The sequence below is a fragment of the Colletotrichum aenigma genome (assembly GCF_013390185.1).
Source record: "Colletotrichum aenigma strain Cg56 chromosome Unknown KSG_Cg56_contig01, whole genome shotgun sequence".
In the NCBI taxonomy this organism is placed as follows: domain Eukaryota; kingdom Fungi; phylum Ascomycota; class Sordariomycetes; order Glomerellales; family Glomerellaceae; genus Colletotrichum; species Colletotrichum aenigma.
Genome location: NW_023500907.1, coordinates 3,871,398 through 3,897,052, shown reverse-complemented (window position 1 = coordinate 3,897,052; position 25,655 = coordinate 3,871,398). Strand labels below are relative to the sequence as shown.

The 25,655-nt window shown below is 55.6% G+C and overlaps 5 protein-coding genes across 5 annotated transcripts; all 5 read left to right on the top strand.

The window, feature by feature from the left end:
• Nucleotides 1–974: 974 nt before the first annotated feature.
• CGCA056_v001023 (uncharacterized protein) lies at nt 975–1,321 on the top strand (the record flags this gene model as incomplete). The annotated part of the gene is made up of 2 exons (XM_037316284.1): nt 975–1,128; nt 1,182–1,321. 2 exons carry the CDS (start codon nt 975–977, stop codon nt 1,319–1,321), a joined length of 294 nt encoding a protein of 97 aa, XP_037186119.1.
• Nucleotides 1,322–5,504: 4,183 nt separating this feature from the next.
• On the top strand, nt 5,505–8,110 carry SAT20 (Satratoxin biosynthesis SC3 cluster transcription factor SAT20; the record flags this gene model as incomplete). The annotated part of the gene is made up of 6 exons (XM_037316283.1): nt 5,505–5,727; nt 5,787–6,448; nt 6,524–7,426; nt 7,522–7,564; nt 7,656–7,811; nt 7,965–8,110. 6 exons carry the CDS (start codon nt 5,505–5,507, stop codon nt 8,108–8,110), a joined length of 2,133 nt encoding a protein of 710 aa, XP_037186118.1.
• A 6,574-nt stretch (nt 8,111–14,684) lies between these two features.
• Nucleotides 14,685–16,081, top strand: CGCA056_v001021 (Taurine hydroxylase-like protein SAT17; the record flags this gene model as incomplete). Its single annotated transcript, XM_037316282.1, has 5 exons — nt 14,685–14,928; nt 14,989–15,219; nt 15,276–15,343; nt 15,405–15,574; nt 15,637–16,081. 5 exons carry the CDS (start codon nt 14,685–14,687, stop codon nt 16,079–16,081), a joined length of 1,158 nt encoding a protein of 385 aa, XP_037186121.1.
• Nucleotides 16,082–20,326: 4,245 nt separating this feature from the next.
• Nucleotides 20,327–22,441, top strand: phyA (3-phytase A; the record flags this gene model as incomplete). The annotated part of the gene is made up of 5 exons (XM_037316281.1): nt 20,327–20,916; nt 20,965–21,049; nt 21,097–21,351; nt 21,405–21,818; nt 21,875–22,441. 5 exons carry the CDS (start codon nt 20,327–20,329, stop codon nt 22,439–22,441), a joined length of 1,911 nt encoding a protein of 636 aa, XP_037186120.1.
• A 708-nt stretch (nt 22,442–23,149) lies between these two features.
• tap-2 (Tripeptidyl aminopeptidase) lies at nt 23,150–24,974 on the top strand (the record flags this gene model as incomplete). The annotated part of the gene is made up of 4 exons (XM_037316280.1): nt 23,150–23,293; nt 23,353–24,617; nt 24,671–24,731; nt 24,789–24,974. The coding sequence occupies 4 exons, from the start codon at nt 23,150–23,152 to the stop codon at nt 24,972–24,974; spliced, it is 1,656 nt and encodes a 551-aa protein (XP_037185011.1).
• Between the last annotated feature and the right edge of the window lie 681 nt (nt 24,975–25,655).

Below are 25,655 nucleotides of genomic sequence, written 5' to 3'. Positions count from 1 at the left end.
GAGTAGTCCGATCGCAGCCGGATCTACTGCTCCTCGATTGGCCGGTCCAGTCAGTTCCGTCATCTTTCACTTCAGCGTTGCTGCACCATGTCCTTCGCTACCCTACCTCACGGCCGCTTTACCCCAACTTTCGGAGATCCTTGAGATCATGTTCATCCCATCTGGTCCTGGCACTCTCCGGCGCCACCCTTCTCCCGACGTTCTGGCCATACGGCACCTCTCGGTCTCTCGCTTTCCTCTCTCGGTTCTGCGCCATGCTTGCTCATCGTGCCTTGCCGCAACTGTGCAGCACGTCCAGCTGTTGGAGCAAGCGTCGTCCTCAACAAATTCTGGCCGTCCATCCCTTTGATGAGATGCTGTTTCCTCTCTGCAAGTCACCAAACCATCACATCATTCGCTGCTTGTCCTCCATCACCATGCAGGTTCTGTGGGGGGCTTGCGAGACTTTGACCACTGCCGGCAGCACCATCTTTGGGGGTCAAGAAGGGCCGGACGGGGCCGTCCTCTCAGTTCCAAGTATAGAGACGCCCCTGGGATAACTCAAGCAATACTGCGGCCATAATATGGACGTGCCTATGAGTTCATGAAAGGCCGCACAGCCTCTGTCCGCCTACAGATGGAACAAGACGACGACCCTTGCACTTCGTTCCCCTCAACAACTTCCCCGAGGATTGTTTGAGCGGCTGGCCGCCCAGGCCGAGTCCAGACGCCGTGTTCGCCGAGCTGCATTTCGGTAACCAGCCGCCTCCCCTCGCCGGTGTCAATGCCACCGTGCCGCGACCCTGGAGAGAACCGCTTACCCATTATAGCCGCCTTTTCGATGGGTCAAATGGTTGCTTGCCACGACAAGCGCAAATCTTGAGAAATCATCACCGTCTCTCTGCCCACTTTCGAGGAAGTTTCCCGATGAAAACCTGGCCGTCCCTGAGGTTCATTCTCACCGGGTGGATATATCCACTCCTTGCCATGGGCCGATGCTGGTGCCCGAGTCTCCCGCCCGCCCGCTCGGCCACTTTGCCTTCACCGAGTGCAAGGTTGGCCTTGCTCCGGCGGAGGCTAGAGTGACGGAACGTCTTCCGCAGGTGGACCATGCAAGTGCGGCTGCACCTACATTACATATGGAACACTGTAGGTTATTTCGACCTGACCGAATGCCCACAAGTTGTTGACAAACGACACAGATCCGACCTTCATCCAAGGATACCGCCTGTTCAAACAATCCCCACGGGCTTGTAACCCTCAGCTTGCCGACTTCCAGCTGGGGAGGTCTACAAGCCTAACTCGGAAGAGCAGTGCCTCTGCAAGTCCGGTAATGGATTGACGGTGCCGGGCTTTGAACTCTCAGGGTTGAAAACTCTCGTTATCTCTTCGTTGATGGTCTTGGCATACACAGAAGTTGCCAGAAAAAAAAAGTTGATCACTAGCGACACCTCGATCGGATTTGGACCTCCGCGTCCGTCATTCGTCAATTCACATGTTGCCGGCCACTGGGCCAGGGTGTGTGGCAGTGGGCCACCCCCAATCCTACCGTCCCGCTCCTATCAACTCCCGCCAGCCCAGAAAAAAAAAATATGCTGCATTCCAAGGTTGCCGTCACACAGAAACGCAAGTTTCTGCACGGATACAGCAGCGAGGAGGACGGAAGAAGCGCAGAGCATTGGCGAGAAGTCCAACACTGGTGGGAGATTGACGTGTTTTCCGCACGAGTGGGCCGCAAAATAATTCGCGCTACACTAGGAGACATGCGAGCTACCTAGACTCACGCACACCCTCATTTGAACGTCCCGGGGTCTGTTCATACGATTACGGATCGATTCTCTCGGCTCGTTGGGTAACCATCCACATATAACACTCCCAGCTCACCGGTTGCCCATTTGAGCTTAAACCAGCCACGGTATCCTGCGTCCCTCTACGCCGGTGCCCCTCACTCCCCGATGCTTGCTTTCCTTCTCGTTACCGTCACTGTTGGAAAGACAAGACAAAACGAACTTTGTGCACCCGACGGGCGACCATGCTTGGTTCAGGGATCGAACTCATGTACTTTGTGCGGTAGGTGCGAAATACTGACTTCACCTCGCCTCACACAACTGGCACGGCTTCATGCAGAGAAACGTCGGATGTTGATTTGATACGAGGCCATTAATGGGTGGTTCCCTGACCTCATCAGCTGCATCGATTAAGGCGTCCGTTATTGGTGGTGGCCGCGCATGCAGGGCCTGCTCGGCAGGCGCCCCTGCCATTGAAAAGGCCAAAACCGTTGACCGACATATTTTCCAAGAAGAGATGGGGAGTGTTTGCTCTCTGCCGGGACACCATTTTGCGTGATCCGCATGATGCACCTCGTCGACCGTCCAACAATTTGACAGATGCGAATTCCAGAAGAGGACAACCTTTCGTGGCCGAGAACCTAGAAACCGCAGCCTGGTACTCTTCCGGAATCGACGGGCGAGCTGCAGATAGCGCGGTCAATTGCTGGGTCGTCGCCAGCTGTGTCAAATCATCAGTCGCCTGGCGGACAGCCATCCATGGATGACGGCTAAAGCAGGGGGGCGGCGTCAAGGGCGGTCAAGGCTGTCTGGTTTGACATGGGGCTGGCGAGACGCAAAAGTGCGTATCCTGCAAGCTTCACTTTTTTTTTCGACAATCGGCAGGGCTCTTCACACAGCGTCTCGCTTGACGGCCCAGCGCGGCGGCGCGGCCTGGCCATGTGGACTTGGGCAGCGGTGGTGTTGGTGTTGGTGGCAGTGGCCTTGTTGGTAGGTGTGGTGGGTGGTGTACGCACGCCCAGTTACTGGAACAGACACGGCTACATCATCCTCTAGAGCGGAGGATGCTGATGCTCCTCAATCATATGTAAGCCACTGGCAGAGTCAACTGACAGCCTGGCCGATCGGCCAATAGACTGGGAAATCAGCCAATTGAGAGTCGGTATTCGACCAACGGAGCGCCTTCGATCCGACAAGATGGAGAAGAAGCTTCTCCCCCCAAATCCCCAAGATTCTTTGTCGACCGTTTTTCTGGGACTGATGTCGTGTCTATCTCGGCTATAGTGGAGGCGACAGGGGGGCATCATCGCATTGTGCCTCAAAGAGACATTTCCATCTACCACACCTTTGCGCCGTCTCATGGACAAGCGGTGACGGCCGCTGGGTTGCGACGGATGCACTTCCCTAAAGAAAACCAACAACGAGGCTCTTCCCAGCACCCACACATACGATATAGGTGCCAGACCGCGGACGTACACACCTCTTTGACTTAGCTCCTCCAGAGACTTACCAACCCGGTCAAAGAGGTGAACGGTGTCAGACCCTCGGGACCGTGGCGCTTTCCGATGGAACGTTGAGAAGCGTGGAGGTCAGATTGGCAAACAGATGATTAATGAGCCAAATCCGGGGGGGTTTGCGGCCGCAGGGGAATTGGTTGGCTGCCTCGGCCTGCTGGTAACATGGCACGGTACAGGGTGTTAGCCGGGCGATGAAGTATGATGACTCCTCGTCTGGTCAGATCACGTCGTCGCCCGCATGGGGTCATTAATGACAACTTCACGTAAGCACTCGCACCCGAAAGCCCACATGTTAGGCAATGCCTAGCCTTGAGCAACCACTCGTCTCCCGAAACCAACCGAGGACCCCGGAGGCCACGATGCGCTTTCTCGTTGGCGGCGTTCGCTGGGGTAAATGATCATGCGAATCAGCAGATCCCACGGCTGAGATTAGCCTCGGGGTCTTGCTGGCGCTTAGTCTTGGGCTCTCCAGCTAGGCAGACGGAGCAAACAGACAGCTGCTGGTAACACAAGAAGAGACGCAACGGAAAGGTAGAATCAGGATCAGCACTGCTCACGACATTCGGTACCATGGCGCCCTCTTCCCCACCCCTGCTGCTCTGTTCCCATCAGACGGGCAGCCTGAAATCCATCCACTCGGCAGGGGCGGGAAGATGCTCGGCTCCTCCTCTCGCGTGGCGTGGTCTCAAGAACCCCTGTCCTTTTCATGAGTACCCCTCAGACCGGTGAAATACAATTCAGCACGGGTGCAGCCCACTTCCTCAACTTCTCTCACCGAGTCTTCTCACTTCAGCCTCGACTCCTTCGACAGAGACTGACCGACCAGCACAGGCACGCCAATCGCCAGCAACAGAGTCTCTATCGGCACGCTCTCTGATCTTAGCCAGCCCGCGCGCGCAACGTTCTGCTCCACCGCAGGAGACATTGCTAAAGCGAGCATCGAGAACCCCAACGGCTCCGAAATCTGGTCGCGAGCAGGCGAGACAGCGCGAGACGCCTGGGCTCAGACCACGACCAAAAAGCACGTTGTGACGGCAGCGAAAAGCCAGCAAGAAGGAATCCGGGACGCAGAAACAGCGACAGAAGCAGACGCACCTAGACAACAGAGCGTTATACCATACCAATCGAGCACGCACGTACACTCGCAGCCAGATACCGTTGAGAGTCGGCAGCACAGCGCACACTTGCCTTGCCGCCTTTTCCTTTCGTTGTTTCCCCCCGTTTCGGCCGAGTGTCTGCTGTCAAACAGGGCCTGTCTCTCTCTGTCTGTCTCTGTTGCTCTTCACAATTGCCCGTTCTAGCCCGACTCCCTATTGTTCGCTTCCACTCCTCTTTTCTTTCCCCTACACTGACTTGTTCTTCCTCCGCCTCCTGTTTCTCGCCGAGTCATCAACCCTCCTCTCCTTTCCCCTACCTTACCCTCTTTCCAGTACTCCACTCGCGCACAAGGGGTGCCATTATGTGGCAATGGCTCTCGTGAGACCGTAGCTCCCCCACCCCCTCCCGGTGAGGCGCAATTTTCTACGCTGCCCTTGTGCTTCGCTGTGCCTGCTCACTCCTGCCTGCCTGCCTGCTGCGGCTGCTTCTGCTGCTGCTACTGTTGCTGCTGCTGCTGCTGCTGCTGCTGCTGCTTGTCTCTGCTGTATACATTATACACGCCACCGGTTGTGGTACTTCGTCTCGCTACTAGGCTCTGTCCAACACACCCTCTCTCGTCGCATCAATCATGGTAAGAGATGTCCCTGCTTCCCGGCTTGCGGCAGCGTGCATGGGATATATCACCGATCTTCCCCATTGTCCTTCCAGCCCAGCTGCCGTCTTAGCACCCGCATCATTGCACACACGCTGTCCCCTCATATCTTTTGTTAGCCCAGGCTTTTCTATCTTTGCTGGTCACGCCCCCTCCTCCGTTTGCCCTATCACCCAAATGTGCGGTGAATTGATTTCGTCTTAGAATCATCATAATCTCAAGAGGCGCCGGCCTCACGGCCTCGAGGACGAATCTCCTTTAGTGCCAGCGCAACAGAGCTCGCAGCCTCTCCTAGCTCCTCTTCCATTTGACTTCCACTGTCTACACCCAGACCTCAAACATCAGATTAATCAAATCGCATCCTTCTACAACCTCCAAGGGTACCAACTTCACCAAGCAGCCCTGGAAACTTACTTTGGCACATATTACGACCAGCCGCCCAAAAGACATAGGCCATTACCAGAGAACTCGATGTCTTCGCACATGCCCGGCGGTTCCATTGCTCAGGGCCCTTCGGAGAAGTCTCAGCAGGCCATACACTACGGTCAACATCATTTTGCTGATGGCGAACCGGGACCTTCCGCCGGTCTTCATGGTTCTGGTCTTGCAACTGGGCTAGTTGAAGGCATAGCCGGCCTTCTAGGAGGTTGTTGCCAAACGTGCTTCTCTCCTTGTACATTTACTGTTCCTGAGGGTATGTACGCATCATGTTTCCCGGTGTCCTAGTTTGGTCGTTTATTCACAGGCTATCAGGGTACCAGCTCGTCCCAGCACCAAGTGCCTTTGACTATGGAGCTACCACGGGTTATGAGGTCGAGAAACGGCCTTCAGTGAACGTCGCTCAACAGGATGTCTATGTACCGACAACCATACCGCCCAACGAGTCCACCGCATTTTCGAGCGCAGACTCTGGGCTGATGGGCACCTACGTGACGAGCTATCAGTCTGCACGAGAAAGCCCGAACCAGGCTCTGACGGCACCGCCTGCTGTATCCGACAACCTGGTATACACCGACATACCGGTGCCTACCTACTACACCAATGCTCCAAATGCCTCCGCTCCTGACGCCTCTCAAAACTCGTCGGGCATCACCAGCCATCCTGCGTCCACGAATGATTTGCTCTCAACTCCATACAATGCTGCACTCGTAGGTCCATCTCTACCTCCAACCATGCAACATCAACGGGACCTGGCCGCAGTGGCCTCGGAATATCCGTATGCCATGCCGGAAATGTGCGTCAAGGATGAGGACATCGGGCAATCGGGCTCGGCTTCTCGGCTTGATATCGTCTACTCTCATCAGCGAGCCCCGGCCTCGAAGCGTGGACCGTTCAAGGATATCAGGCAGCGCCAGGAGACGGCCAACACCAGGAAGATTGGATCGTGTGTGCGCTGCAAGATGCAAAGAATTCGCGTGAGTAAAGACCAGGATGCGTCTAGACAGACGTCGGGTGAGGCATCCCAGAAAGACGACTGACGATTTGACCAGTGCGTACCGGATCCCGACGATGAAACCGCGTGCTGCCTTACGTGCAAGCCCAAAGCGAACAGTATCCACCACAAGCACCTCTCTCGTCTCCCTTGTATCCGTGCGAAGCTCACTGACGTCAAATGCATGAAGCCGGGCCAGGTGCATGGGTTTGAGTGGACGCTGCGCTGGGGAGACAACGGCCCTGTAGACAATATTGCCAACTGGGCGTCTTCGGATGTGAAGATCATCAGAGTGACGGAGGGCTACGCGCGGGGAATGTCGGTGCAGCTTCACGTGCGTGAATTCATTCCTCAGCCAGGCGACAAGCTGGAGCGTTCTTGGGTGGGACCGGATGGTTCGAAGAAGTCGGTACCGATTCCTCCCTACGCCATAACCGACCTCGACGAAGCCCAGGCAGCGTACCAGGACTACATCAAAAGGGGCGTCGTCGACTGCTTCTCGTCGTTAGTTGAGGGCGTAATGGGCGCCCGGGATCATCTACTCTTCACAACTTATAGCAAGGCTTGGCAGCTTTCTCAAGATCCGAGAATTTCCCCAGAAGAGCGGGAGCTTTTGACGCAAACTTTGGAGCTGTGGGTGGCGGTTCGCTTAACCACAAAGTCGGTGGAGATTGTCGGAAACGAGACGCTCGGCATGGACCGCAACATCCTGGACAACAGCAGCCCACAGCATGGAAAGATCCCTCTTCCGCCAGTCATGGGCGCCCAGCTGGACTTAGTCCTCATCCAGCATATCCAGACGAGGCTCAGACGCGACATGCTGGAGAAACTCCAGAAGATGACCCAGCAAAACAAGCAGAAGACGTGGCTGACAACGTACCTGGTGACATTCATACTACTACACAACATTGCGCTTCTGGCAAACCACGATGCATCTTACGCCAGAAAACACGGGATGAAGGTGAGAGGACAGGAGCCAGAACGGGAGAATCGATTAGACTTGGGACGCGACGCTTTTTATTTGGATGGATTGCTGACAGATGACTGTCATTACAGACAAAGTTCGCTCGAGAGGCGGATGTTCAAGAGTATCACTGGGGTACGTACGACTGCTGGGATCGAGTGATCTTTTATCGTCCCAGCGAGTGATTTTGTTGAGTAAGACATGCTGACAGACCACTGGTGGATAGGAGGCACGATTCTTCTGGCATACTTCCACTACTGCAACAAGAACGTGGCCCCGTTTAGCGAAGACTGCAGAGATCAGGATTTGAGACAGCTGGCTCAATTGGACGAACAAGCGATCCAATTTGTTCACTGGACTCGATCACAAGTCATGGCACACAGTAAGCGGGGTTTCTTCATTTTTTCGCGATGCGGCGGAGCCATTCAACCACTCCACTGATCTTGGAGACGATGATCTCGTGCTCTTAATGTGCCAGATGAGGGGCAAAGGACTCAGCTGCGTTGAGACTAGTGGCTAACGTGATGGAAACCAGGAAACGAGTGGGACGAGCTTTACGAGGACAACGCATACGAGAAGCCATACTTTTTCGTCAGTCAACTCTTCCAGCGAGACTGGCGACCCCAAGACTGGTCAGCCCATGACCTGGAACCCCGAAACGTGGAAAACTGCGCATGTTAGGCGAACCGAGGGTGGAATTGCCGCAGCGCGTGGCCCGAGCGGGGAGGATCTCCTTTTTCTTTTTTTTCACTTTCATCATGTCTGGGACTAGGGAGCGATGCACTGCAGGGGCTTGCGGAGGCGCAATGCGAGCAGGCCAAAAGAGAAGTCGTTGGCTTTCAACGTCTGGCATGGAATCGGAGTTTTTTAGGCCAAGCCCTCGCCGGTTCTACCGCCTCTACTGTGCTGGGACTCTCGATCGGAGATCTGTCCATGTCTGTCGAGTTTGCCGAGCGACGAGGATGAATGTATTTTGGCAGTTCCTTTTGTCGGGATACCAGGGTTTTTTCGTTGCGAAAGAATGGGGATGTCGGCGGAAGCCATAACGATGATGACAAGCGGAGAAAATGTTCAGCGAAACACTTGGCGTGTGTATGTGCGCGCGTGGCCGTTGTAATGTATTGCGTTATCAAGCTCAAGGTTCAATTTGCCGTGAATCCCAAGCGTCCAGTCATGTTTGTGTTTCGCCGGGTGCAAATAGGCGACAACAGTCCCGATCCGGAGAGGCGATGGAGCTGCAGACGACGTTGGGGGATGGAATGGGATTCGTACGATAATTCAGATACTGGTTCAGTAACGAACGTCGTTTGTCATTCCTTTTGGCTGGTGGCATCGCATCAGTGGCCATCACATGAACTCTGGATTCTGTTGGAATCTTTGACGAACCATGTCTCGGGGTGAGTTTGTAGATCAGCGATAGGTGTGCCTTTGGACAGGGTCCTGCATGTGTCCTGCAGTCGAGTGTGCCGTAGAAGGTGTGGAGTCGAACGCCATTCGTAGGAGTCCTTCACCGGCCGTCGCAGGCCCCCGCCATTTCATCACATTTCATCTGCATCTCTGGTTCGCGGGCCGGGCCAGTGCTGTCAAAAAAACTTAAATCCCAGACAAGACAGAGCTCAGACAGGCTGATGGGCACAGATAAACACACGCAAATGAACAGCAAGAGAAAGTCGGAATGTAGCCCTCGAGTGGCAATCTGGGGATCAAGGGGGTGGGAGGAGAGGGGATCGGAATGGAGGCTGGGGGTGTTATGGAGGGGGGGTTCGAGATTGGGATGTTGGGACGGGGATGGGGATGGGGATGGGGATGCCGATGGAGGGGGAACGGGAAATTGGAATGGAGAAATGCGGTGTGGTGTTCGTTTGTAAGTAGATCAGTTCGCCAGCATGAAGACGGGAATGAGGGAGCATGTGCCGGTCTAGACTTTTTTTGTTGGTTCGACAGTCACGATTTCCTATCTCAAGAGAGTGCTCGTGGCGATTTATTACACGGAGGGGTAGAAAAAGAAAATGGTGGAAAATCGACAAGAAAGAACCACGAGGGTCCCCTGACGTGCCGTGCCATGCCATCCATCTGGCTTCGCAACACCTCACGCATCCGAACTGGCTATCCGTGTCGCTTGCCAGGAAAGCTCCCACATTCTCTCGCTGGATGGGATCGAATCCCCTCGGCAACTATTCGTACGGTCCGGATCCGGTAAGGAAACCCAGCCGGCCAGCGGGTGCGCAAACTGCCATTGGCCTGCAGGTCGCAATGCGGCCACGGATTTGCAAGGTTCCCGGGGACGGAGAGGTCGGAGAGGAGGGGCGCGAGGAGCGTTCAAGGGTGGATGACGGTCACCGGTCGAGGTCGTGGTGGTGGGTTGGGCGATGAAGTTCAATGAGGTGTAGTCAAGAGTGGAGAAGGTGAGGTCGGAATCTGGGCGATACGTACCCGGGGCCCCACTCCCCCATCCCTTCCACTGGAAGTCCACACTCACTGTCATCGGACGGCGGGCGCCAGCCATCTGTGGGAAGTGGCAGGGATGTGACTCGTCAATGGAAGGCGCGTCCGGAACGGCTTGCAGTGGTCCCAACCATCGGTGTCAGGGGTCGCGGCTTCTGCATCCCGTTCGCCTATTCTTCGGTTGCCTGCCTCTGTGCATGGGCCCCAGGCGCAGACAGAGCAGAAACCAGTAAATGCTTTCCCGGGACATGTCCAATTCAACATCGTCAACTCCCGATGGGACAGCCGTCGACGTCCCTCTCCGGTCGTCGTCTCCGGCTTCCCCTACGAATACGGACTGGACGTGGACGGGACGCACAGAGTCTGCTGCGACGTCGTCTTCAACCGCCGCCACACCAAAATTCCCTTTGTGCTCTGCCTTCTCTTTATGGAGTATGTCTGCCCAGACAGACCCCTCGGGCCTTCTCCATTAGCCCCCCCCCCCCCCCCTCTCCACCATTGCAGGTTCCCTTCTTTGCTTTTTCCTCATTCTATCCTCGGTTTATGTATGTCTCCAGTTGCTCGCGTCTTTGGGACAAAACGCCTCTACCCACAGCACAGCAGCGCAGATACAGACACAAGGTATCGTTTCGTTTACGGTACGTATCTCGTACTCGAGGTCCCAGTGCGTGCCTCTAGCGGATACACGTCGTCCTGAGATTCTTCATTGCTTTTCCCGTTGGGACACAGTTACGTTACCCATGCTGTCGACTCCACGTTCCGACATGGATAGCTTAGACACACTCACAATAGCGCAACGGACTCTGCCAAATCTGCAAGAAAAACCCTCCAGTCAGCTGCGAAAAAGCCATCGCTGCAGTTCCCAACTTCGGGGCATGCAACCAAACAAGATTCGGCTTCAATTTTCAACCACATGGCTCGACTTTTTTCCCACTTGTTTTAGCTACCACCCTGGACCTGGAACACATCGCGGCGTGCAGGGGGCCCTGAAGCCGCCTGCGATTCGTCCTCGCTCCATCTGATTTACGGCTTCTCGTCCAGGCTGCCGAGATCGAACAAGGTTGCGTTGGACAAACGACGAGCGCCGCAACCAACAGCAGGCCCGAATGACGAGATGCGCCAAAGCAAAGGGAACCTCAGCTTCGGGTAGCCGTACTTTGAGGCACGGTAGACGCTGATCTTCTCGCCTACAACCGTCCCAAAACCAGCCTAGGGCCACGACAGAAATGAATCGGTGGAAAGCAGCCCAGCACGCCCATCGTCGTCGCGCTGCACTGCTATTACCACATTGGCTTGAGGTGAAGGCAGTTAGTTGACTGGCCAGTCCAGTCTGCCCGAACTCCATCCAACCATCAGCGCCATGACACACATTCACTGGATGGCACAACATGGATCGGATCGGCCATGGTTTGCCAACATTGACCTCCCGGAGCGCACAAAGCCATTTTACTGCCCGGCCTACGGGGCCTGGAAACGCCAACCACACCGCTCGACCGTGCCTGGTGCTCCCGAATACCCGTCGACCCGTCATCGCCCCGACGGCTTCACCTCCTAGTGCACGTTACACAGCGGACATAAAACGTCCATGCTGATCATCTCCCGCCGCGTCGCGACTTCCGTCGAAGTTTTTTTTTTTTTGTTCTTTCAATCCCTTTTCCTCACCCCTTCTCGATGCCCGTCTCGTCTCGCGAGTTCTGGGTCGATCATACGGATACACTGGCCAAAGAGGCGCTCGCCACAAAACGTGGCTTTTGCTCTACTACCAAGGAAAGTCGTCAAAAACATTGTCTCTCAGTGCACGCCCTGGCTCCACAGCACCCTGCCCTGCTGGGCAGCGCCATGGCTGAGAAGAGAGTTGGTGATCCATGTTCATCCAATGTCGAGCTCCCTCGTCCGTCTCTCTCGCTCGCGCCGCGGTCCCCGTTGCATCCCTCCTCTTATCCACCACCGCCTGGCTTGCTTCAATCTGCATGGAAGCGTCCGTTTGTCAATCCACATTGGAAAGACTTGGTCACCACATGTCTTCGATTCCCGTCACGATCCCGTCATGGAATAGAAAGGCGACATCCGTGCCACCACGAGGATGGAGCTCCATCGGAGTAAGTCTATCTTCCTTTCACTTGTCTCTAGCGCGCATTGGATCAACCCCTGTGGCTAGCTGCCGTTCTTGTTGCAGGCCAGCAGCTAGCAATCCGTTTGTTCGTTCGTACGTGCGTACGCATGTAGGTACATACAATCGACGAATGCCTAGGCGCTCAGCATGCCCAAGCCAAGATACCTACACTACACACATCATCAACAACACGGATGGGCGAACGCGCATCCATTTTTACCCTATCTTGGTCTGCAATTGGCTCTCTCGACTGGTCTGGTGTCTACGTTTCAATCTCGGTTTTCGTCCATCGGATTCCTGCGTCTGTTTGCTCAATTTCTTTCTATCCCTCGCGACTCGCCACGCAGCTGTCGTCCCCATCCCGGAGGAAGAAAAAAAAAAAAACAAAAAAACAAAAAAAAAAAAAGAAGAGATTTTCTGGACCCAACGACGAATGGACGTTTACGGATGCGTGCCCCTCCCGCAGCCATTGTTTCTAGCCCACCCAGCTCCCAGCTCCCCTCATGCATCGCGTCGTCGTCCACGTCCCTCCACCCTGTCCAGGTGTTTTTTTTTTTTTTTTGCGAACCCCGCCGTCTCACATGAACCAACGTCCATTGCTTAATCAACTCTTATTCTCACACTCGTTCTGCTGTCCACACCCATGCCCGCAAAGCCAAGAGCATGCCTGCTGTCAGGATACGCAGAACAATGACAGGATGAAGCAGCTGGGGGTGAGCTGAAGCACGGCACTTCGCTGGATACCGACCCTAGGTGCGCGCGTGCGCATCGTACCTTTTTTTTTTTATTTTTTTTTTTATGCTATTACCATGCTGGATTCAGGTCGGTTCATCATAATCACGGCTCAGCCTAGCCCGGCCAGCCCCAAATCATCCTCTACTCCCCTATCGTTTCTTCTTTTCCGCCGGGTACCTGCGAGGTTGCTATGCGCTTTCATCTCATGTCGTCGCACTGGGCCGTCTGGCTAGCTACCTCTTTCACTCCTGTCGAGGACAACACACAACACACGGTAGGGGATCGAGGGGAGAAAAAAAGGTAGCCAGGTGCAGGTACTTGGGTCCCTCCTCACCGGTTCGGGACAGTGCTTTCTGTGCCTTTCCTTCCCTACCTTTCCACGTCCCATCCCGCGGCGCCTACCTCAGATTGTGGATTGTGGATGAAGCAGGTGCAAATACCCATCTTTCTTTCCCTCCAGTTTGGAAACACCCATGACAGTGCTTGCAGCAACAAATGTAAGGCAAGGCAAGGTTGACTTGCTAGGAAGGCGTGTGTGTTACTTCCTTGCCGCATCTATTCCACTCCATGTCTGCCTTTCTCTCTCTTGCCTCTCTCTACCGGTATCCGTACCTCTTTCCAAAGTCGTTTGTGTATCGATCGCATCTAGCGCACCTGCGACTTGTCATTCTGCTGCTCCTGCTCCTGCTGCGGCTGCTGCTTCTCATGCTCGTCTCGACTTGCACCTACCTTACCTTACCTTGGTGCTTGCTTCCCGTCCCTGCCTCATCTGCCTACCTTGCCATATTTTTATTTTATTCTGCACACCTTACCTGAGGTAGCTGCGACTCCATCTCCCTTCCGTTCTTTGGTCCTCTGACCTCATTACTGTTTCTTCTCCGGCCTTGACTTAAAATGTCTTGACGGGACCACTGGGAAACTAGCATCGCATCGCATCACACATCGTCTCATTTACCTCCCCCAGTCCTCCCAACGGCCCGGCTCACCAATCCTGCCCTTGCCTCGCCTTACCTTGCCGCTCTCCCGCACTTCCTGCTTCCGCGCGCGCACACGCATGATAGGTACGCATTAAGCAAGCAGCGGGCATCTACGGTGTCTTGACGGGATCGTTGTTTTGTTCACGGTACCCTCCCCGTACATCATCGTCGCCGCCTGTCTCTTTTCTTCCATCACCTTTAGTTCGCCAAAAAAAAAAAAAAAAAAAACCTTACGCGGCGGGCAGGCGCGCGCATTCGGGTACTTGCCTTCCCAGGGTCCCAGCAGACCATACGGTCACCGCGGCTTCCTGCCTTGCTATCTCGTCGTTGCCCGTCCCGTGTGTCCTTCCTCGCGAGGAAGAGGGAAACGAAGAAAAGAAAAAGAAGGAAACTTGGGCCATATCACACCCACCGCTCAAACAAGCAGTCGGTCCCTTCCTTCACCGACTGCAACTGCCTCTCCTACCTGGGAAGGAAAGGGGTCCCTCGAAGGTATATTAGTTTCTTCGTCTGCCAGATCTCATGACAGCTCCTCACAACCTCTTCCCCAACAGTTTCTTCTCCCGCCCACGTTGACGACCCGACCCGCGTCTCTCTCTTCCATCTCAATTTCCCGTCCTTCCTTTGGAGTTCTGCACCAGCCCAGACTGTCTCTGCCGCGTATATACAGTCGCTCCCACACGGGAAATCTTGTCATCTCTCACTCTCCCACACGCATACACAAGGCATCGCTGCTCTTTGTGTAGCTTCCTTCGAGTAATACTCCAAGCCTTTCCTTGATTCGGGTCCTTCTCCCTCCCTCTATCTATCTATCTCTCTATCTCTCTACTTCTTCACGGCCGTCGTCGTCTACTACGTGCTTCACAACGCACAACAGAGTAACATCAGACACCCATCTCCAGGTTTGTCGTCCCTCGACCCGGCTTACTCATCGCGGAGCCCCGTCGTTTCTAACATGTCGGTTTTCAGTTCTCACATCAGCAAGATGGCGTCCACCGCAGTTGGTCCGGTCATGGGTGCCGCCGCGGCATCTGCTGTCCACCATATCCATCACATCGACTGTAATGCTCCAGTCGCGGATGTTCCTGGTCTCCCCACCGACTTTCCCGAGACACTGGACCTCGAATCAGCCTGGGCCGGCCCGCAATTCACCCAAGAGTCGCAGTACACGTACAACCTCACCAACACAGACCTCCATGAGCTGACGGCTGCGCTGAAGCACTTCAAAGGTATGTCGACCCCGTTCCCTCTTCAAACGGTCTGACCGTTGACATTTCTCTCCGAAACAGCCTTGGGCCTTGACGGCGATCTTGTCAACCCAGACAACTTCCCCCTCCCTACCCTGGGAGCCGCCCTTGACCGCATCGCCCACGACATCCATCAAGGCAAGGGTTTTGCCGTGGTCCGCGGCATTGACCCGCAAAAGCACTCGGTTGAGGATCTTACGGTACTCTATCTTGGCATCCAGGGGTACATTGCCAACCAACGTGGCCGCCAGGACAAGAAGGGAAACATGCTTGGTACGTGACGTTGGCTTAACCGTCCGTGCTCAGCAAGACGCTAATTTCGTCCCCAGTTCACATTGTTGCAGACAACACCACAAAAGCCAAGGCGGATCATCACCGTCATTCCACTTCATCAATTGTAAGTACACCTTTGCCGCGTCGTCGTCGTCGACGGCCTGCTAATTCGGCCCTCTCTTCAGACGTTTCACAACGAGGAGTCTGGAGACATCATCAGTTGGTTGACCAGAGCCACCGCTGCTGCTGGTGGCAAGTGCATCATCGCCTCTGCTCACACTGTCTACAATGTTCTCGCCGCCACTCGACCTGACATCGTCCGCACACTGTCTCGTTCCGACTGGCCCTTTGCCCTGTACGTCCAACTGTCTCAGTGTGACCCGACATATCCGAGCTGCTTTCCTGACTTGCTTATAGTCCCAAGTTCCAATGTCGTCCCATCCTCTTCCACCAAGATGGCAAGATCATCATCAACTTCGGCCGCACGCCCCTGATGGGCACTGCTGCGCATCCCCGACCGGCACATTTCCCCAGCCTCACCCCTCGTCAGATTGAGGCTCTCGATGCCGTGGAGACCATCGCCAAGGCGACACAGATGGAAATCCAAACCCGCCCTGGTGACATTCACTTCATCAACAACCTCGCAATCCTTCACCGTCGCGAAGGCTTCGTCAACGGCCAAGCACCCAGCGAGAAGCGCCATCTCGTTCGCATGCGCGTACGCAATGACAAACTGGGCTGGTCTCTCCCCGAGGAGCTGAAGCGCGAGTGGTACGACGCCTTCGAGAAGCCCGCCGACCGTGTCTGGCACCTGGAACCCATGCCGGATGCCTTTTTTCCTCTCCGCAAGTACCCCAACTAATTTTGCTGTCTTCCGTTACACGTTCATGCCGGGGAACTTTGAAGGAGCATCGTCAAAGACTGGAGAAGGGGCGTCACGGTTGCATTTCTTCTGCTTGCATTGTTTATCCCTGGGAACACGGGCTCCCTATGGCGTGGAGCGACTACTGCATCATCTATTATTTGCTTTTCCCCTCACCGTTCCCTATTACCCTGGTCGCCTCAAAAGTTTATTCCCTTACCTTGTCATTCACGGTCAGATGAGCACGGAGTCAATGGGAGTTCGCGAAGTAGAGCGCGGGCAAGAAAAAAGCATGTATACATGGATGGGATGTAAGACCAGGAGTTCGTTGTAATAGAAATTAATTACCCATTCACCGTCTTTCCCAACTAGTGAGGATCGCAAGCGCTGATCATTGACCGGATGTCCCAAACGTGGAACATCGGACTTTTTTTTTTTCTGGCAGAGATATGGGCAAGACAAACCGGTGTGGTTTCGCCTCAGTCAAACGTCAACCGCGTGGCTGCAGGTGCGGCGGCCACTGATCACACGACCGAGGTGCTGGAACTCTACAACCATGCAGCACCGGTCAGAGAGCCGCGAGCAATCATTGGATGCTCCAAGACATCGGTGAGCGGGTGCCAATTCCGGGCATGTGGACATCAAGGCAAATTTTCAACTGGCCATGGCCCCTTCGGACGGCCGGCTGGCCGACTGGTTGACGACCTCTGTCTCGAGCAACGGGATGCTACAGAGGGAAAACACTCGGAGCAAAGCCGGCTTGCGTGTCTGGTTTGTGCAACTGCGAGATGGTTGATTTTTCTGGAAAAGATTCCCATGGTCAAGCGCAAGAAGCCGGTCAGTGTTCTCCATACCGGCCTGCAGATGGAGATGCAACGGGACACGACAGCATGACACGAACGAACGGCCGCTTGACTCTTTGCGGATTTGAGTTATCGGGATTTCTTCTTTTTCTTTTTCCTTCAACGTACGAATACGTGCATGTGACGCTCCCGTGTCAAGCTCGCGATGGAGACAGAGGGGACCAGCAGCAGCAAAAACGAGAAAAAGCAAATACTCGAGGACGACAGGCATCACTGCCCGATATTCCCATGAAAGGGGCAAACGGCCATCAGACAACATGTGGATTCCGGTCAAAGATGCCTTGACCGGTCAACGGCTGACCGACACTTGGGCATGGAAGGCCGCAGGCGTTGGGGCCAGGGAGTGGCTTCAGCAGTTCTCGCCAGTGCTCACCGGTAGTGGGCGGCGACAGTCGTTTCAACGTGTGGCCAAAAAAATAAAGAAAGAAAAGCATGCGCAAAGGCATGGCCCCAAGCGATGTCGAGTCTGCAAGGTCTGCCGACGACAGGACAGTAGACGAGTGGCTGCAGGCTTGACGGGACGACGACGACACGCGGTGGTTTGACGTCTGCACAGCGGCCGGCCAGGCAGGTGGTGTCGCTGCCGAAGAGGATGCATGTTCACATCGGGTGCATGCGATTGCCGGATCGTTGGCTGCTATGGTCTAAGTTCCCGGGGCCTTTCCAGGGTTTGGTTGCTGGTGACAGGATCGAATGTCGGCTGGGAACGACGACGCATCGCTTCCGTACAAGGGATGGGACGATATGGGGATGAGGAAGGACGGTGGACGCATTGGAAGGAGTGGACATTGAAGGGGAGTCGTGTGGGAACCTTTCTGCTTTCTTCGGAAGCGCGTCGGCTCTGTATCGAGACCCCTGTGCCGGGATATTTTTCTTTTCGACTGTCTTCAATGTTGAAGGGTCTGGGGTTTTGGTGATGACGATGATTGCTCTTGACGAACACCTCCCCATCGTGGGCAGGCAGGTCAAGGATGGGATTCGCAGCCTCTGCACGTATGCATACACAACGAAGCCGGCAGCAAAGAGGAGAAGCAGCAAAGAGGAGAAGCAGGAGGAGGAAGAAGAGGAGCGTCAGGGTTCAACGTGTTGCGCAATTGCTTTTTGAACATGCACATGGGGCGAGTTTTCTTGGGGATCGAAAAGCGACGCTGGTCCGACGTCGGCAGTGTGGATTTCTCTGCGTCGGTCTCAGTTGCACCGTGGCCCTTGACCTCTTACTTTTCGTTTGGCGGCTGTTTTGCTTATCCGCCATCTTGCATTTTTTTCTGACTCCCAGTTGTTGCTTTTTCTTTTTCGCTACCAGGAACATATTGTACATGACCGGGGAGTTGTCATCGTTTCCTAGCGCGGGCGATCGATCGAGGGAGATGAATGGGGTCGGGGGTGAGAGAGGGGCGTCTTTGTAAGTGAGACTTTTCAAAGTTGCCTGGGGGTGGTCGTGTTGTCGGCGGGCAGTATGGGGAGACAGACATTTTTTGGGTGCATCATTCGCAAAGGGCGCTAAGAGGTTTTATTTGGTTCTGCTTTTTTGCTTGTATTCTGCCTTATCTTTGCTTATTCGACCTGCCTGTGCGCCAAGCCGCGTCTTTTTGTAAAGGATGAGAAGGAAAAGGAAAAAGAAACGATGATGGGTCGCTAGCAGAAACGATGAGGCAGGGAGGAGGGGTATTCTTGAGAACGGGTAACTAATCAAAAAGCGTCCACGGCATGCGGCCAAGAACCTGAAATGGGACCATGCGCGGTCACTTTGGATTATTGAAGTGTTAGTTCGGGGTGGGCACGATGTCAGTTTTGCGTATTTACGTGGTATCGTGCGCTTGTGTCAATGTGTGTTGGAGCAGGGGTGTGTGTGTGTGTGTTGTGTGATAGATGACAGTCTCAACGGCGGTGGGGTTTTTTCTCTCTGCTCGCTTGCAATCCGGTGCCGTCTCGCGAGAGAGGGGGAGGGGCTGGAATCAGAGCTGACGGACAGCTGAGCTCTGGTGGTGACTGGTGGCTTGAATACGGAACAGCAGCTGGGACGAGCCAGCAATGTCGCCGTTGAAGCGTGGTTAGGCGGTGTCGAGGATGAGGATGCGTCTGGGGGAAAAAGAAAGGGCGTGATGCAAGTGTGGTTTGGCTGGATGACAGCGGACGTCGGCTGGAGCTAGTAGTCGAGGGTTATGCCTGTATCTGTCTTTTTTGAGGTTTGCCTTTGCCTTCCCCCTCCAAGATGCAGTCACGTGAATCTGGAGACGGTTCGCGAGACGTAAGGTTTGGATACTGTGACGGGAACGTAGCTCAACGACGGTGGCCAGTGCTTGGACGACCCGGGGGCAGCTGTCGGCGATCCAATTGGCCAATGGTCCGTTTCCTCAGGACCGGATCCATCTTCCCGTTGGAAAGCCAAGACAGGCCAGATGGTCCAGGCCGTACGTCGAATGAGATTGCCGCATTCAACGACACCTAGGTGCCGCCCCCCTAAAGCCAGACCAGAGCCTCCCTGAACTTGGAATCCCGACAACAACGACGCCTCTATCGCGAATCCCATCACACGCACCAGCGCCGTCCATCCGCCATCCAGCACATCCCAGGGCTACTCCCGCGGCGCGTATCATTCGCAAGCATCCGAGAGATTGTCCTTGCTCTGTTTGCTTCGTTTTTCCTGGGCCCCCTCTCTTCACCTCAGCGCGTCTCTTTCCGCCCGTTCATTCTGCTTTCGTCCGGGGTCTTGGGCCCCCTTTACCCAACTTACCCGTCAAGGTGGCCAATTGGGTGTGACGGAACACCCAACCCGATAGCTGGGGGCAACGTGCCTTAGTCCGACAGCTCGAAGAATCTCTCGCCCCCTTTTCTGCATCGACGGGCATCCCGAACGCGACCTCGCTATCTGCCGTGGGTTGCGCCTGCATCATCAGTCCAGCAATCCAATCCATCCACCTAGCTACCTCTGAAGGATATTCATGGGACCGCCGCGGTACACTCGGATGTGAAACGTACCCCGTCTGACCGCCAACCTGCACCTCGGTCTTGCACCTCCCACACGCCCCTCCCACGTCACGTACTTCAAGGGCACACCTTTTCTCCTTCTGCCGCTGTCATCGGGCTCGTCTGGCTGGCTGAAGCAGGCCCAGCGTATCGTTGCTTTCTTTGTGTGCGTTGGTGGTGGAGCAGCCCGCCATCCCGAGTCATCGACGCAGTACGTCCGACAGGCGCGCCGTCCGACGTAGCGTGCAGAGTGCGCGCGCGCATCTCGCGGTGGTGCTTGCTGCATCAGGTTTATCCGTTTGACTCGACGACGTCAAGTTGCAGCGAAAAGGGGAGGTTCTCGTTCGTTTTTGTTGTTGCAAGCCGTTGATCCGTCTTGGCTTTTGACTTTGAGACTGCCGCGTAACGTGTGACAATGGCACCCCGTCAGGCCGGCTACCTCCGGGTTCCCGGCGAGGAGGAGTCCCCGTACGGAGGACAGCAGGTGCCCCGCCGAAGCCGCTCCGGGTCCTCGGGGCGGAGGGAGAAGCGTCTGCCCAGCGAGAAGCCGCTGCCTGCGCTGCCGCCGGGTACGCCAGCCGACGCCACGTTCCCCATCAGCCTCGACGATGACGATGACCACAACGTCTCGCCGAGTGAGCGGAGCTACCGCCGTGCAACGGTCGCCATTGGCCTAGCCATCCTCGTTACCATTCTCGGTTTTCTGATTGCGTTCGCGGTGCTGGGGTTCGGGCTGGGCGTGGACGGTATGAGGCACGGGCCGGATGGGATGGCCAAGAACTTTGGGGGCGATGATTGTCCGTGTCGGCAGGACCCCGATGTGCCGCAGTATTTCAGGACGAGCCCGGAACTGTGGGCCGGGCCGACGGCGACGGGAGCGGCCGCCTTTATGGCGCAGACGAGGGTTCTTCCCACGGGCAGCTTTGTCCCCAACGCGCCTCTGCAGACGGATGTGCCGATTGAGGGAATGAAGGGAGGAAATGAGAGCATCTTCAACATGATGGGGTGAGTCTTGCCGCCTGGGAAGGTGGAAATGAGTGCTGACCGCGGCAGATATCTCACGCCGTATCAACCGAGTCCTGGTTTCGGTGTGGACGAGTATGCGTTGCCTGAGGGTGCGGACATTGTCCAGGTTCAGGTATGTAGCCGCCAGTGTGAGTCGAGGGCTTGACTGACATGTACCAGATGCTCTCTCGCCATGGGTCCAGATATCCCACAATGGGCTCCAACGTCTTTGACTTTGGACAAAAGGTTGCCAAGGCCAGTGACACGCTCAAGACGAAGGGCGCGCTGGGCTTCCTGAACAACTGGAGGTATCAGCTGGGCCATGAGATCCTTGTCCCCAAGGGTCGTCAGGAGTTGTTTGACTCTGGCATCTTGCACTCGTACATGTACTCTTCGCTGTACAACCCTAACAGCAAGATCATTGTGCGGACGACGGTATGTCCAGCACCATTTTACACGACCGTTTCGCGTGACTAACGCACCTATAGACCCAAGACAGGATGCTCAAGTCCGCCGAGTACTGGCTCGCGGGCTTCTTCGGTCTCGAGTGGACCAGGAACGCCACCATCGAAGTCATCATCGAGCAGGACAGGGCCAACAACTCCCTCGCCGGCTACCTCAACTGCCCCAACGCCCGCAAGCAGAACGGCGGTGACGAGGCGGCCAAGATTTGGGTCTCGAATTACCTCGCCAACGCCACGGCCCGTCTCAAGGACATGGTTGATGGCTTCGACTGGACGATTGAGGACACCTACGCCGCGCAGACCATGTGTCCGTATGAGACGGTCGCCTACGGGTTCAGCCGCTTCTGCGACCTCTTTACGTATGAGGAATGGGTTGGCTTTTCGTACTCTGTCGATCTTGCTTTTGCTGGCAACAATGCCTTCCAGAACCCTACAGGAGTAAGTCCTTGTCGCGCTTGGTTGCCCTTAGGGATGTATGTATTGACAAAACGCAGCGCGCCGTCGGTATCGGCTGGCAGCAAGAGGTCATCGCCCGCCTCCAGAACCACACCCTAGGCTACTCGGGCTCTCAGATCAACGTCACGCTCGACAACAACACGGAGACCTTCCCTCTGAACCAGAGCCTCTACTTCGACTTCTCCCACGACACAAACATTGCCTCCATCCTGACCGCGTTCGGTTTCAAGCAGTTTGCCCAGCTGCTCCAGCCCACGGAGTACCCCGGCAAGCACAACTTCACCGTCTCGCACATCACGCCCTTTGGCGCGCGGCTCGACATCGAGATCATCAAGACGCCGAAGCCGTTCAAGGCCGACCGCTCCGGGTACGAGGAGTCCGGCGGCGAGACGAAGTATATCCACTTCGTGCTCAACCAGAGGACGCTCCCGCTGGGGTGGAGTTTCCCCGAGTGCGACGTGGAGCGGAAGGACGGCTGGTGCGAGCTGGACACGTTCTTGGAGGTGCAGGAGGAGATGCCCAAGCTTGCGGACTACGAGCGGGCTTGTCACGGGGACATTGAGACTGTGCCTTATGGCGTTGTGTACGACGGTCGACCCATGTGAGCAAAGGAAAGTGTGACGATTAGTGTGTTTGCGTGGTTGTTTTTGTGTGTACATATTTCATTCGTTTCCCCGTCTGCTCGACGGACGGGCTGTGTCGTGTTTGGGTTCCTCGGGCATAATCAAGGTCTTTAGATTTTCTTGGTGTAGATGGGCTGTGCGACGCCCACGATTTCACCTTCTTTAGCTGTCTAATTTCATGCAAGCCCCTCGCGGGGGAAATCATCGAGATACTGACGCTTTGAGAATACGAGACTGGTGCCTGGATTGGCCGGGACCCCGTGAAATGCATTCCGGGGATGCTACCACCACTGAGGCTATGCACAGGTTTTAGCGTGTTTCCTACTTCACAGCCTCCTTTTGAGATACCTTTACGATGTTCTGTATCAACAGCTGGCTTGCTTTCGCGTGTTTTGATGGCTTTCCTTTCTGTTTCTCCCAGGTTCACGATCCTGCGAGACTGCGAAAAGAGAGTCGGACTCAGGAGAGTGAATGGAAATTTGACGTCACTGACGTTGACATGCACGGGATGTCATTTTGAAGCGACGGGCTTTGAGCTGAGGGTGAGATTGTCTAAGGCTGCACGGCGGAATTGTCTTGAAGATGATCTATAATACGATGGGATCTCTCACGTCGATGGATAGATCTCGGTCAACAGCAGACCGTACTGCTTACATTCGTTTCAACAAGAATACCACAATCGTTTGAATAATGAGATCCGGGGCCCTCACCGCGGTGCTCGCGTCACTCGGCACCGTGACGAGAGCGCAGAATTGCACCTTCGACTCAATCACGCCCTCACAGGACCTCGTCTGGTGCCAATGCGAAGGCGACTACCTCTGCGCCAAACTCGATGTCCGCAACCCAACACCCACCCCCTCACATCCTCACTTACTAACCTCTCTTCTCACCAGGTACCCTTGAACTATCTCAACCCGGGACTCGCCCGCGCCACCGTCCCGCTCATCAAGCTCCCCGCGGCGCCCTCCTCCTCGGACGGGCCCTACCGCGGCATGATCCTCGCCAACCCGGGCGGCCCCGGCGGCTCAGGCATCGAGCTCATCAGCCAGAACGGCGCCCTGATCGCCCAGGCCATCGGGACCAACTACGACATCGTCGGCTTCGACCCCCGCGGCATCGGGCTGAGCGAGCCGCGGCCGAACTGCTCCGCGGGGATCCTCGCTCAAACACAGCAGTCCAGGGAGGCGCCGAGGCTGCAGGACGCGTACTTGCAGTCCTTCATCGACTTCGGCAGGGCGCTCGGGGAGCAGTGCGCGGAGCAGGCCGGCGGGCCGACGGGGGCGGGGCGGCACATGACGACGGCCGTAACGGCGCGGGACATGCTCAGCATCGTGGACGCTTTCGCGCGGACGCCTGACGGAGCGCGTGCGGCGGCTAATGCTAGCCTGCTGAATTACTACGGCATCAGCTACGGCACGTTTCTCGGGCAGACGTTCGCGAGTATGTTCCCGGACCGCGTGGGACATGTTGCGCTGGACGGGGTGGTGGATCCGGCGGCGTTCCAGGCGAATGGGACGTGGCGGAGTGTGAATCACCTCGATGGTGTCGTGGGCGCGTTCTTTGTGTATTGTCACGCCGCGGGGCCGGAGGCGTGTGCGTATTACACGGGGACGACGGCGATGGACATCTTTGAGCGGTGGAAGGCGTCGTTTGAGAGGCTGGACGCGGGGAGGGCGGCAGCGGAGGGATGGGGGAATAGCAGCGAGATTGCCGCGGCGCTGTTGACGTTCAAGGTCGGCATGCTGGCGATGGCGGTGCAGCCGCTGGAGATGTTCGGGCCCGTGGCGGAGGCGCTGGTCGGGCTGGAGCAGGCGTTGGAGGGCGGTGTCTTGGGACAGTGGACGGAGCAGGTCAACGGGCTGATTGGGGATCCCGGGGTCGCGTCGTATGCGGAGACGAGCCCCGAGCAGGGGCTCGGCGTGATCTGTTCTGACCAGGAGAACAAGCAGTACGGCAAGGGGTTGGAGGAGATACGGGGGCTGATTGACCAGCTCGAAGGGCAGAGCGTTATCGGGGAGACGTGGATTAGGTCCACGCTGGGCTGTACGGGTTGGAAGATCAAGAGCGATGATGTGTTTACGGGCCCGTATGGAGGTGAGACGAAGGCGAGGGTGTTGTTTGTGAGCAACACGTTTGATCCGACGACGCCAATTGAGAAGTAAGTCTGGTGGTCCCTCGAGGAGTGGTTATTTATCTTGCTTACGCTTTCAGTGCTATCTTCAACGCCCCGAGCTTCAAAAACGCAAGGAGACTTACGATTGAGGGCATGGGTGTAAGTCTAATCTAGTATTCTGTCGTTGATTATCCGCCTAGGCTAACGTGAACACAGCACACCAGCACGGCAACGAACAATTTGTGTGCTTACGGGGTTGTCAAATCTTACTTCCAAGACACGATTTGTGGAAAAGACATATACTGTCCGCTTGAAACAGGACCGTTTGGAGTTGAGTTGGAGGGGTCGATCCAGGAGAATCTCGAGGCGGCAGGCTTGGAGAACCTCAATGAACTCTTTTAATTTCCCCAAACAGGGTCAATTTCAGCTTACATCGATGAATAATCTTTCAACAAAGTATGCCAGAGTTTTCTCACTAAGCTTAGCCTTTTGATACACTCGCAACTGTGTGGTTGGCACAGCAGGTCTTGCGCACTCTTCTGGGGCGATGTCTAATTGCACTTCGGTTGTCCCCAGTAGACCAGTACTCTCTGTGTATTGAGTGGTATTCTATGTAGTTTAAACTTATACTTGATTAAAGCATGTTGATGTTCACGAGGCTTTTGTGAAGGAAAAGTCGTCGCCAACCACACGTATCGTGATGGCCTCCACATCCACCGCTTAGGGTCACAAAAACAGCAAAAAACATACAACAACAGGCATTCGCCGGTCGTCACCGACCCGACTACTACTCTGTCCCTCACTGGCTTATCTATGGGAGAGCGGACGGGATCCCGAGTTTTCCAGTGGGTATGGTCGTATGTGATGGCTGAATAAGGTTGCGAGGGCGATGAAGGCATCGTCGTCAAGGTGGTGCACATGGGCACAGAATCAGGCTGCAACTCAGCGCCTCACAGCCTGTCTGTCAGAAACAACGTATCACCTGCATATAGAGCGGTATTGGAATGCCCGCCAGTCGGGAGTTGTCTCGGAGTCTATACTGAGGCTTTTTTGTTTCGAAACGCGGTTCCATCAGAAGCTCCC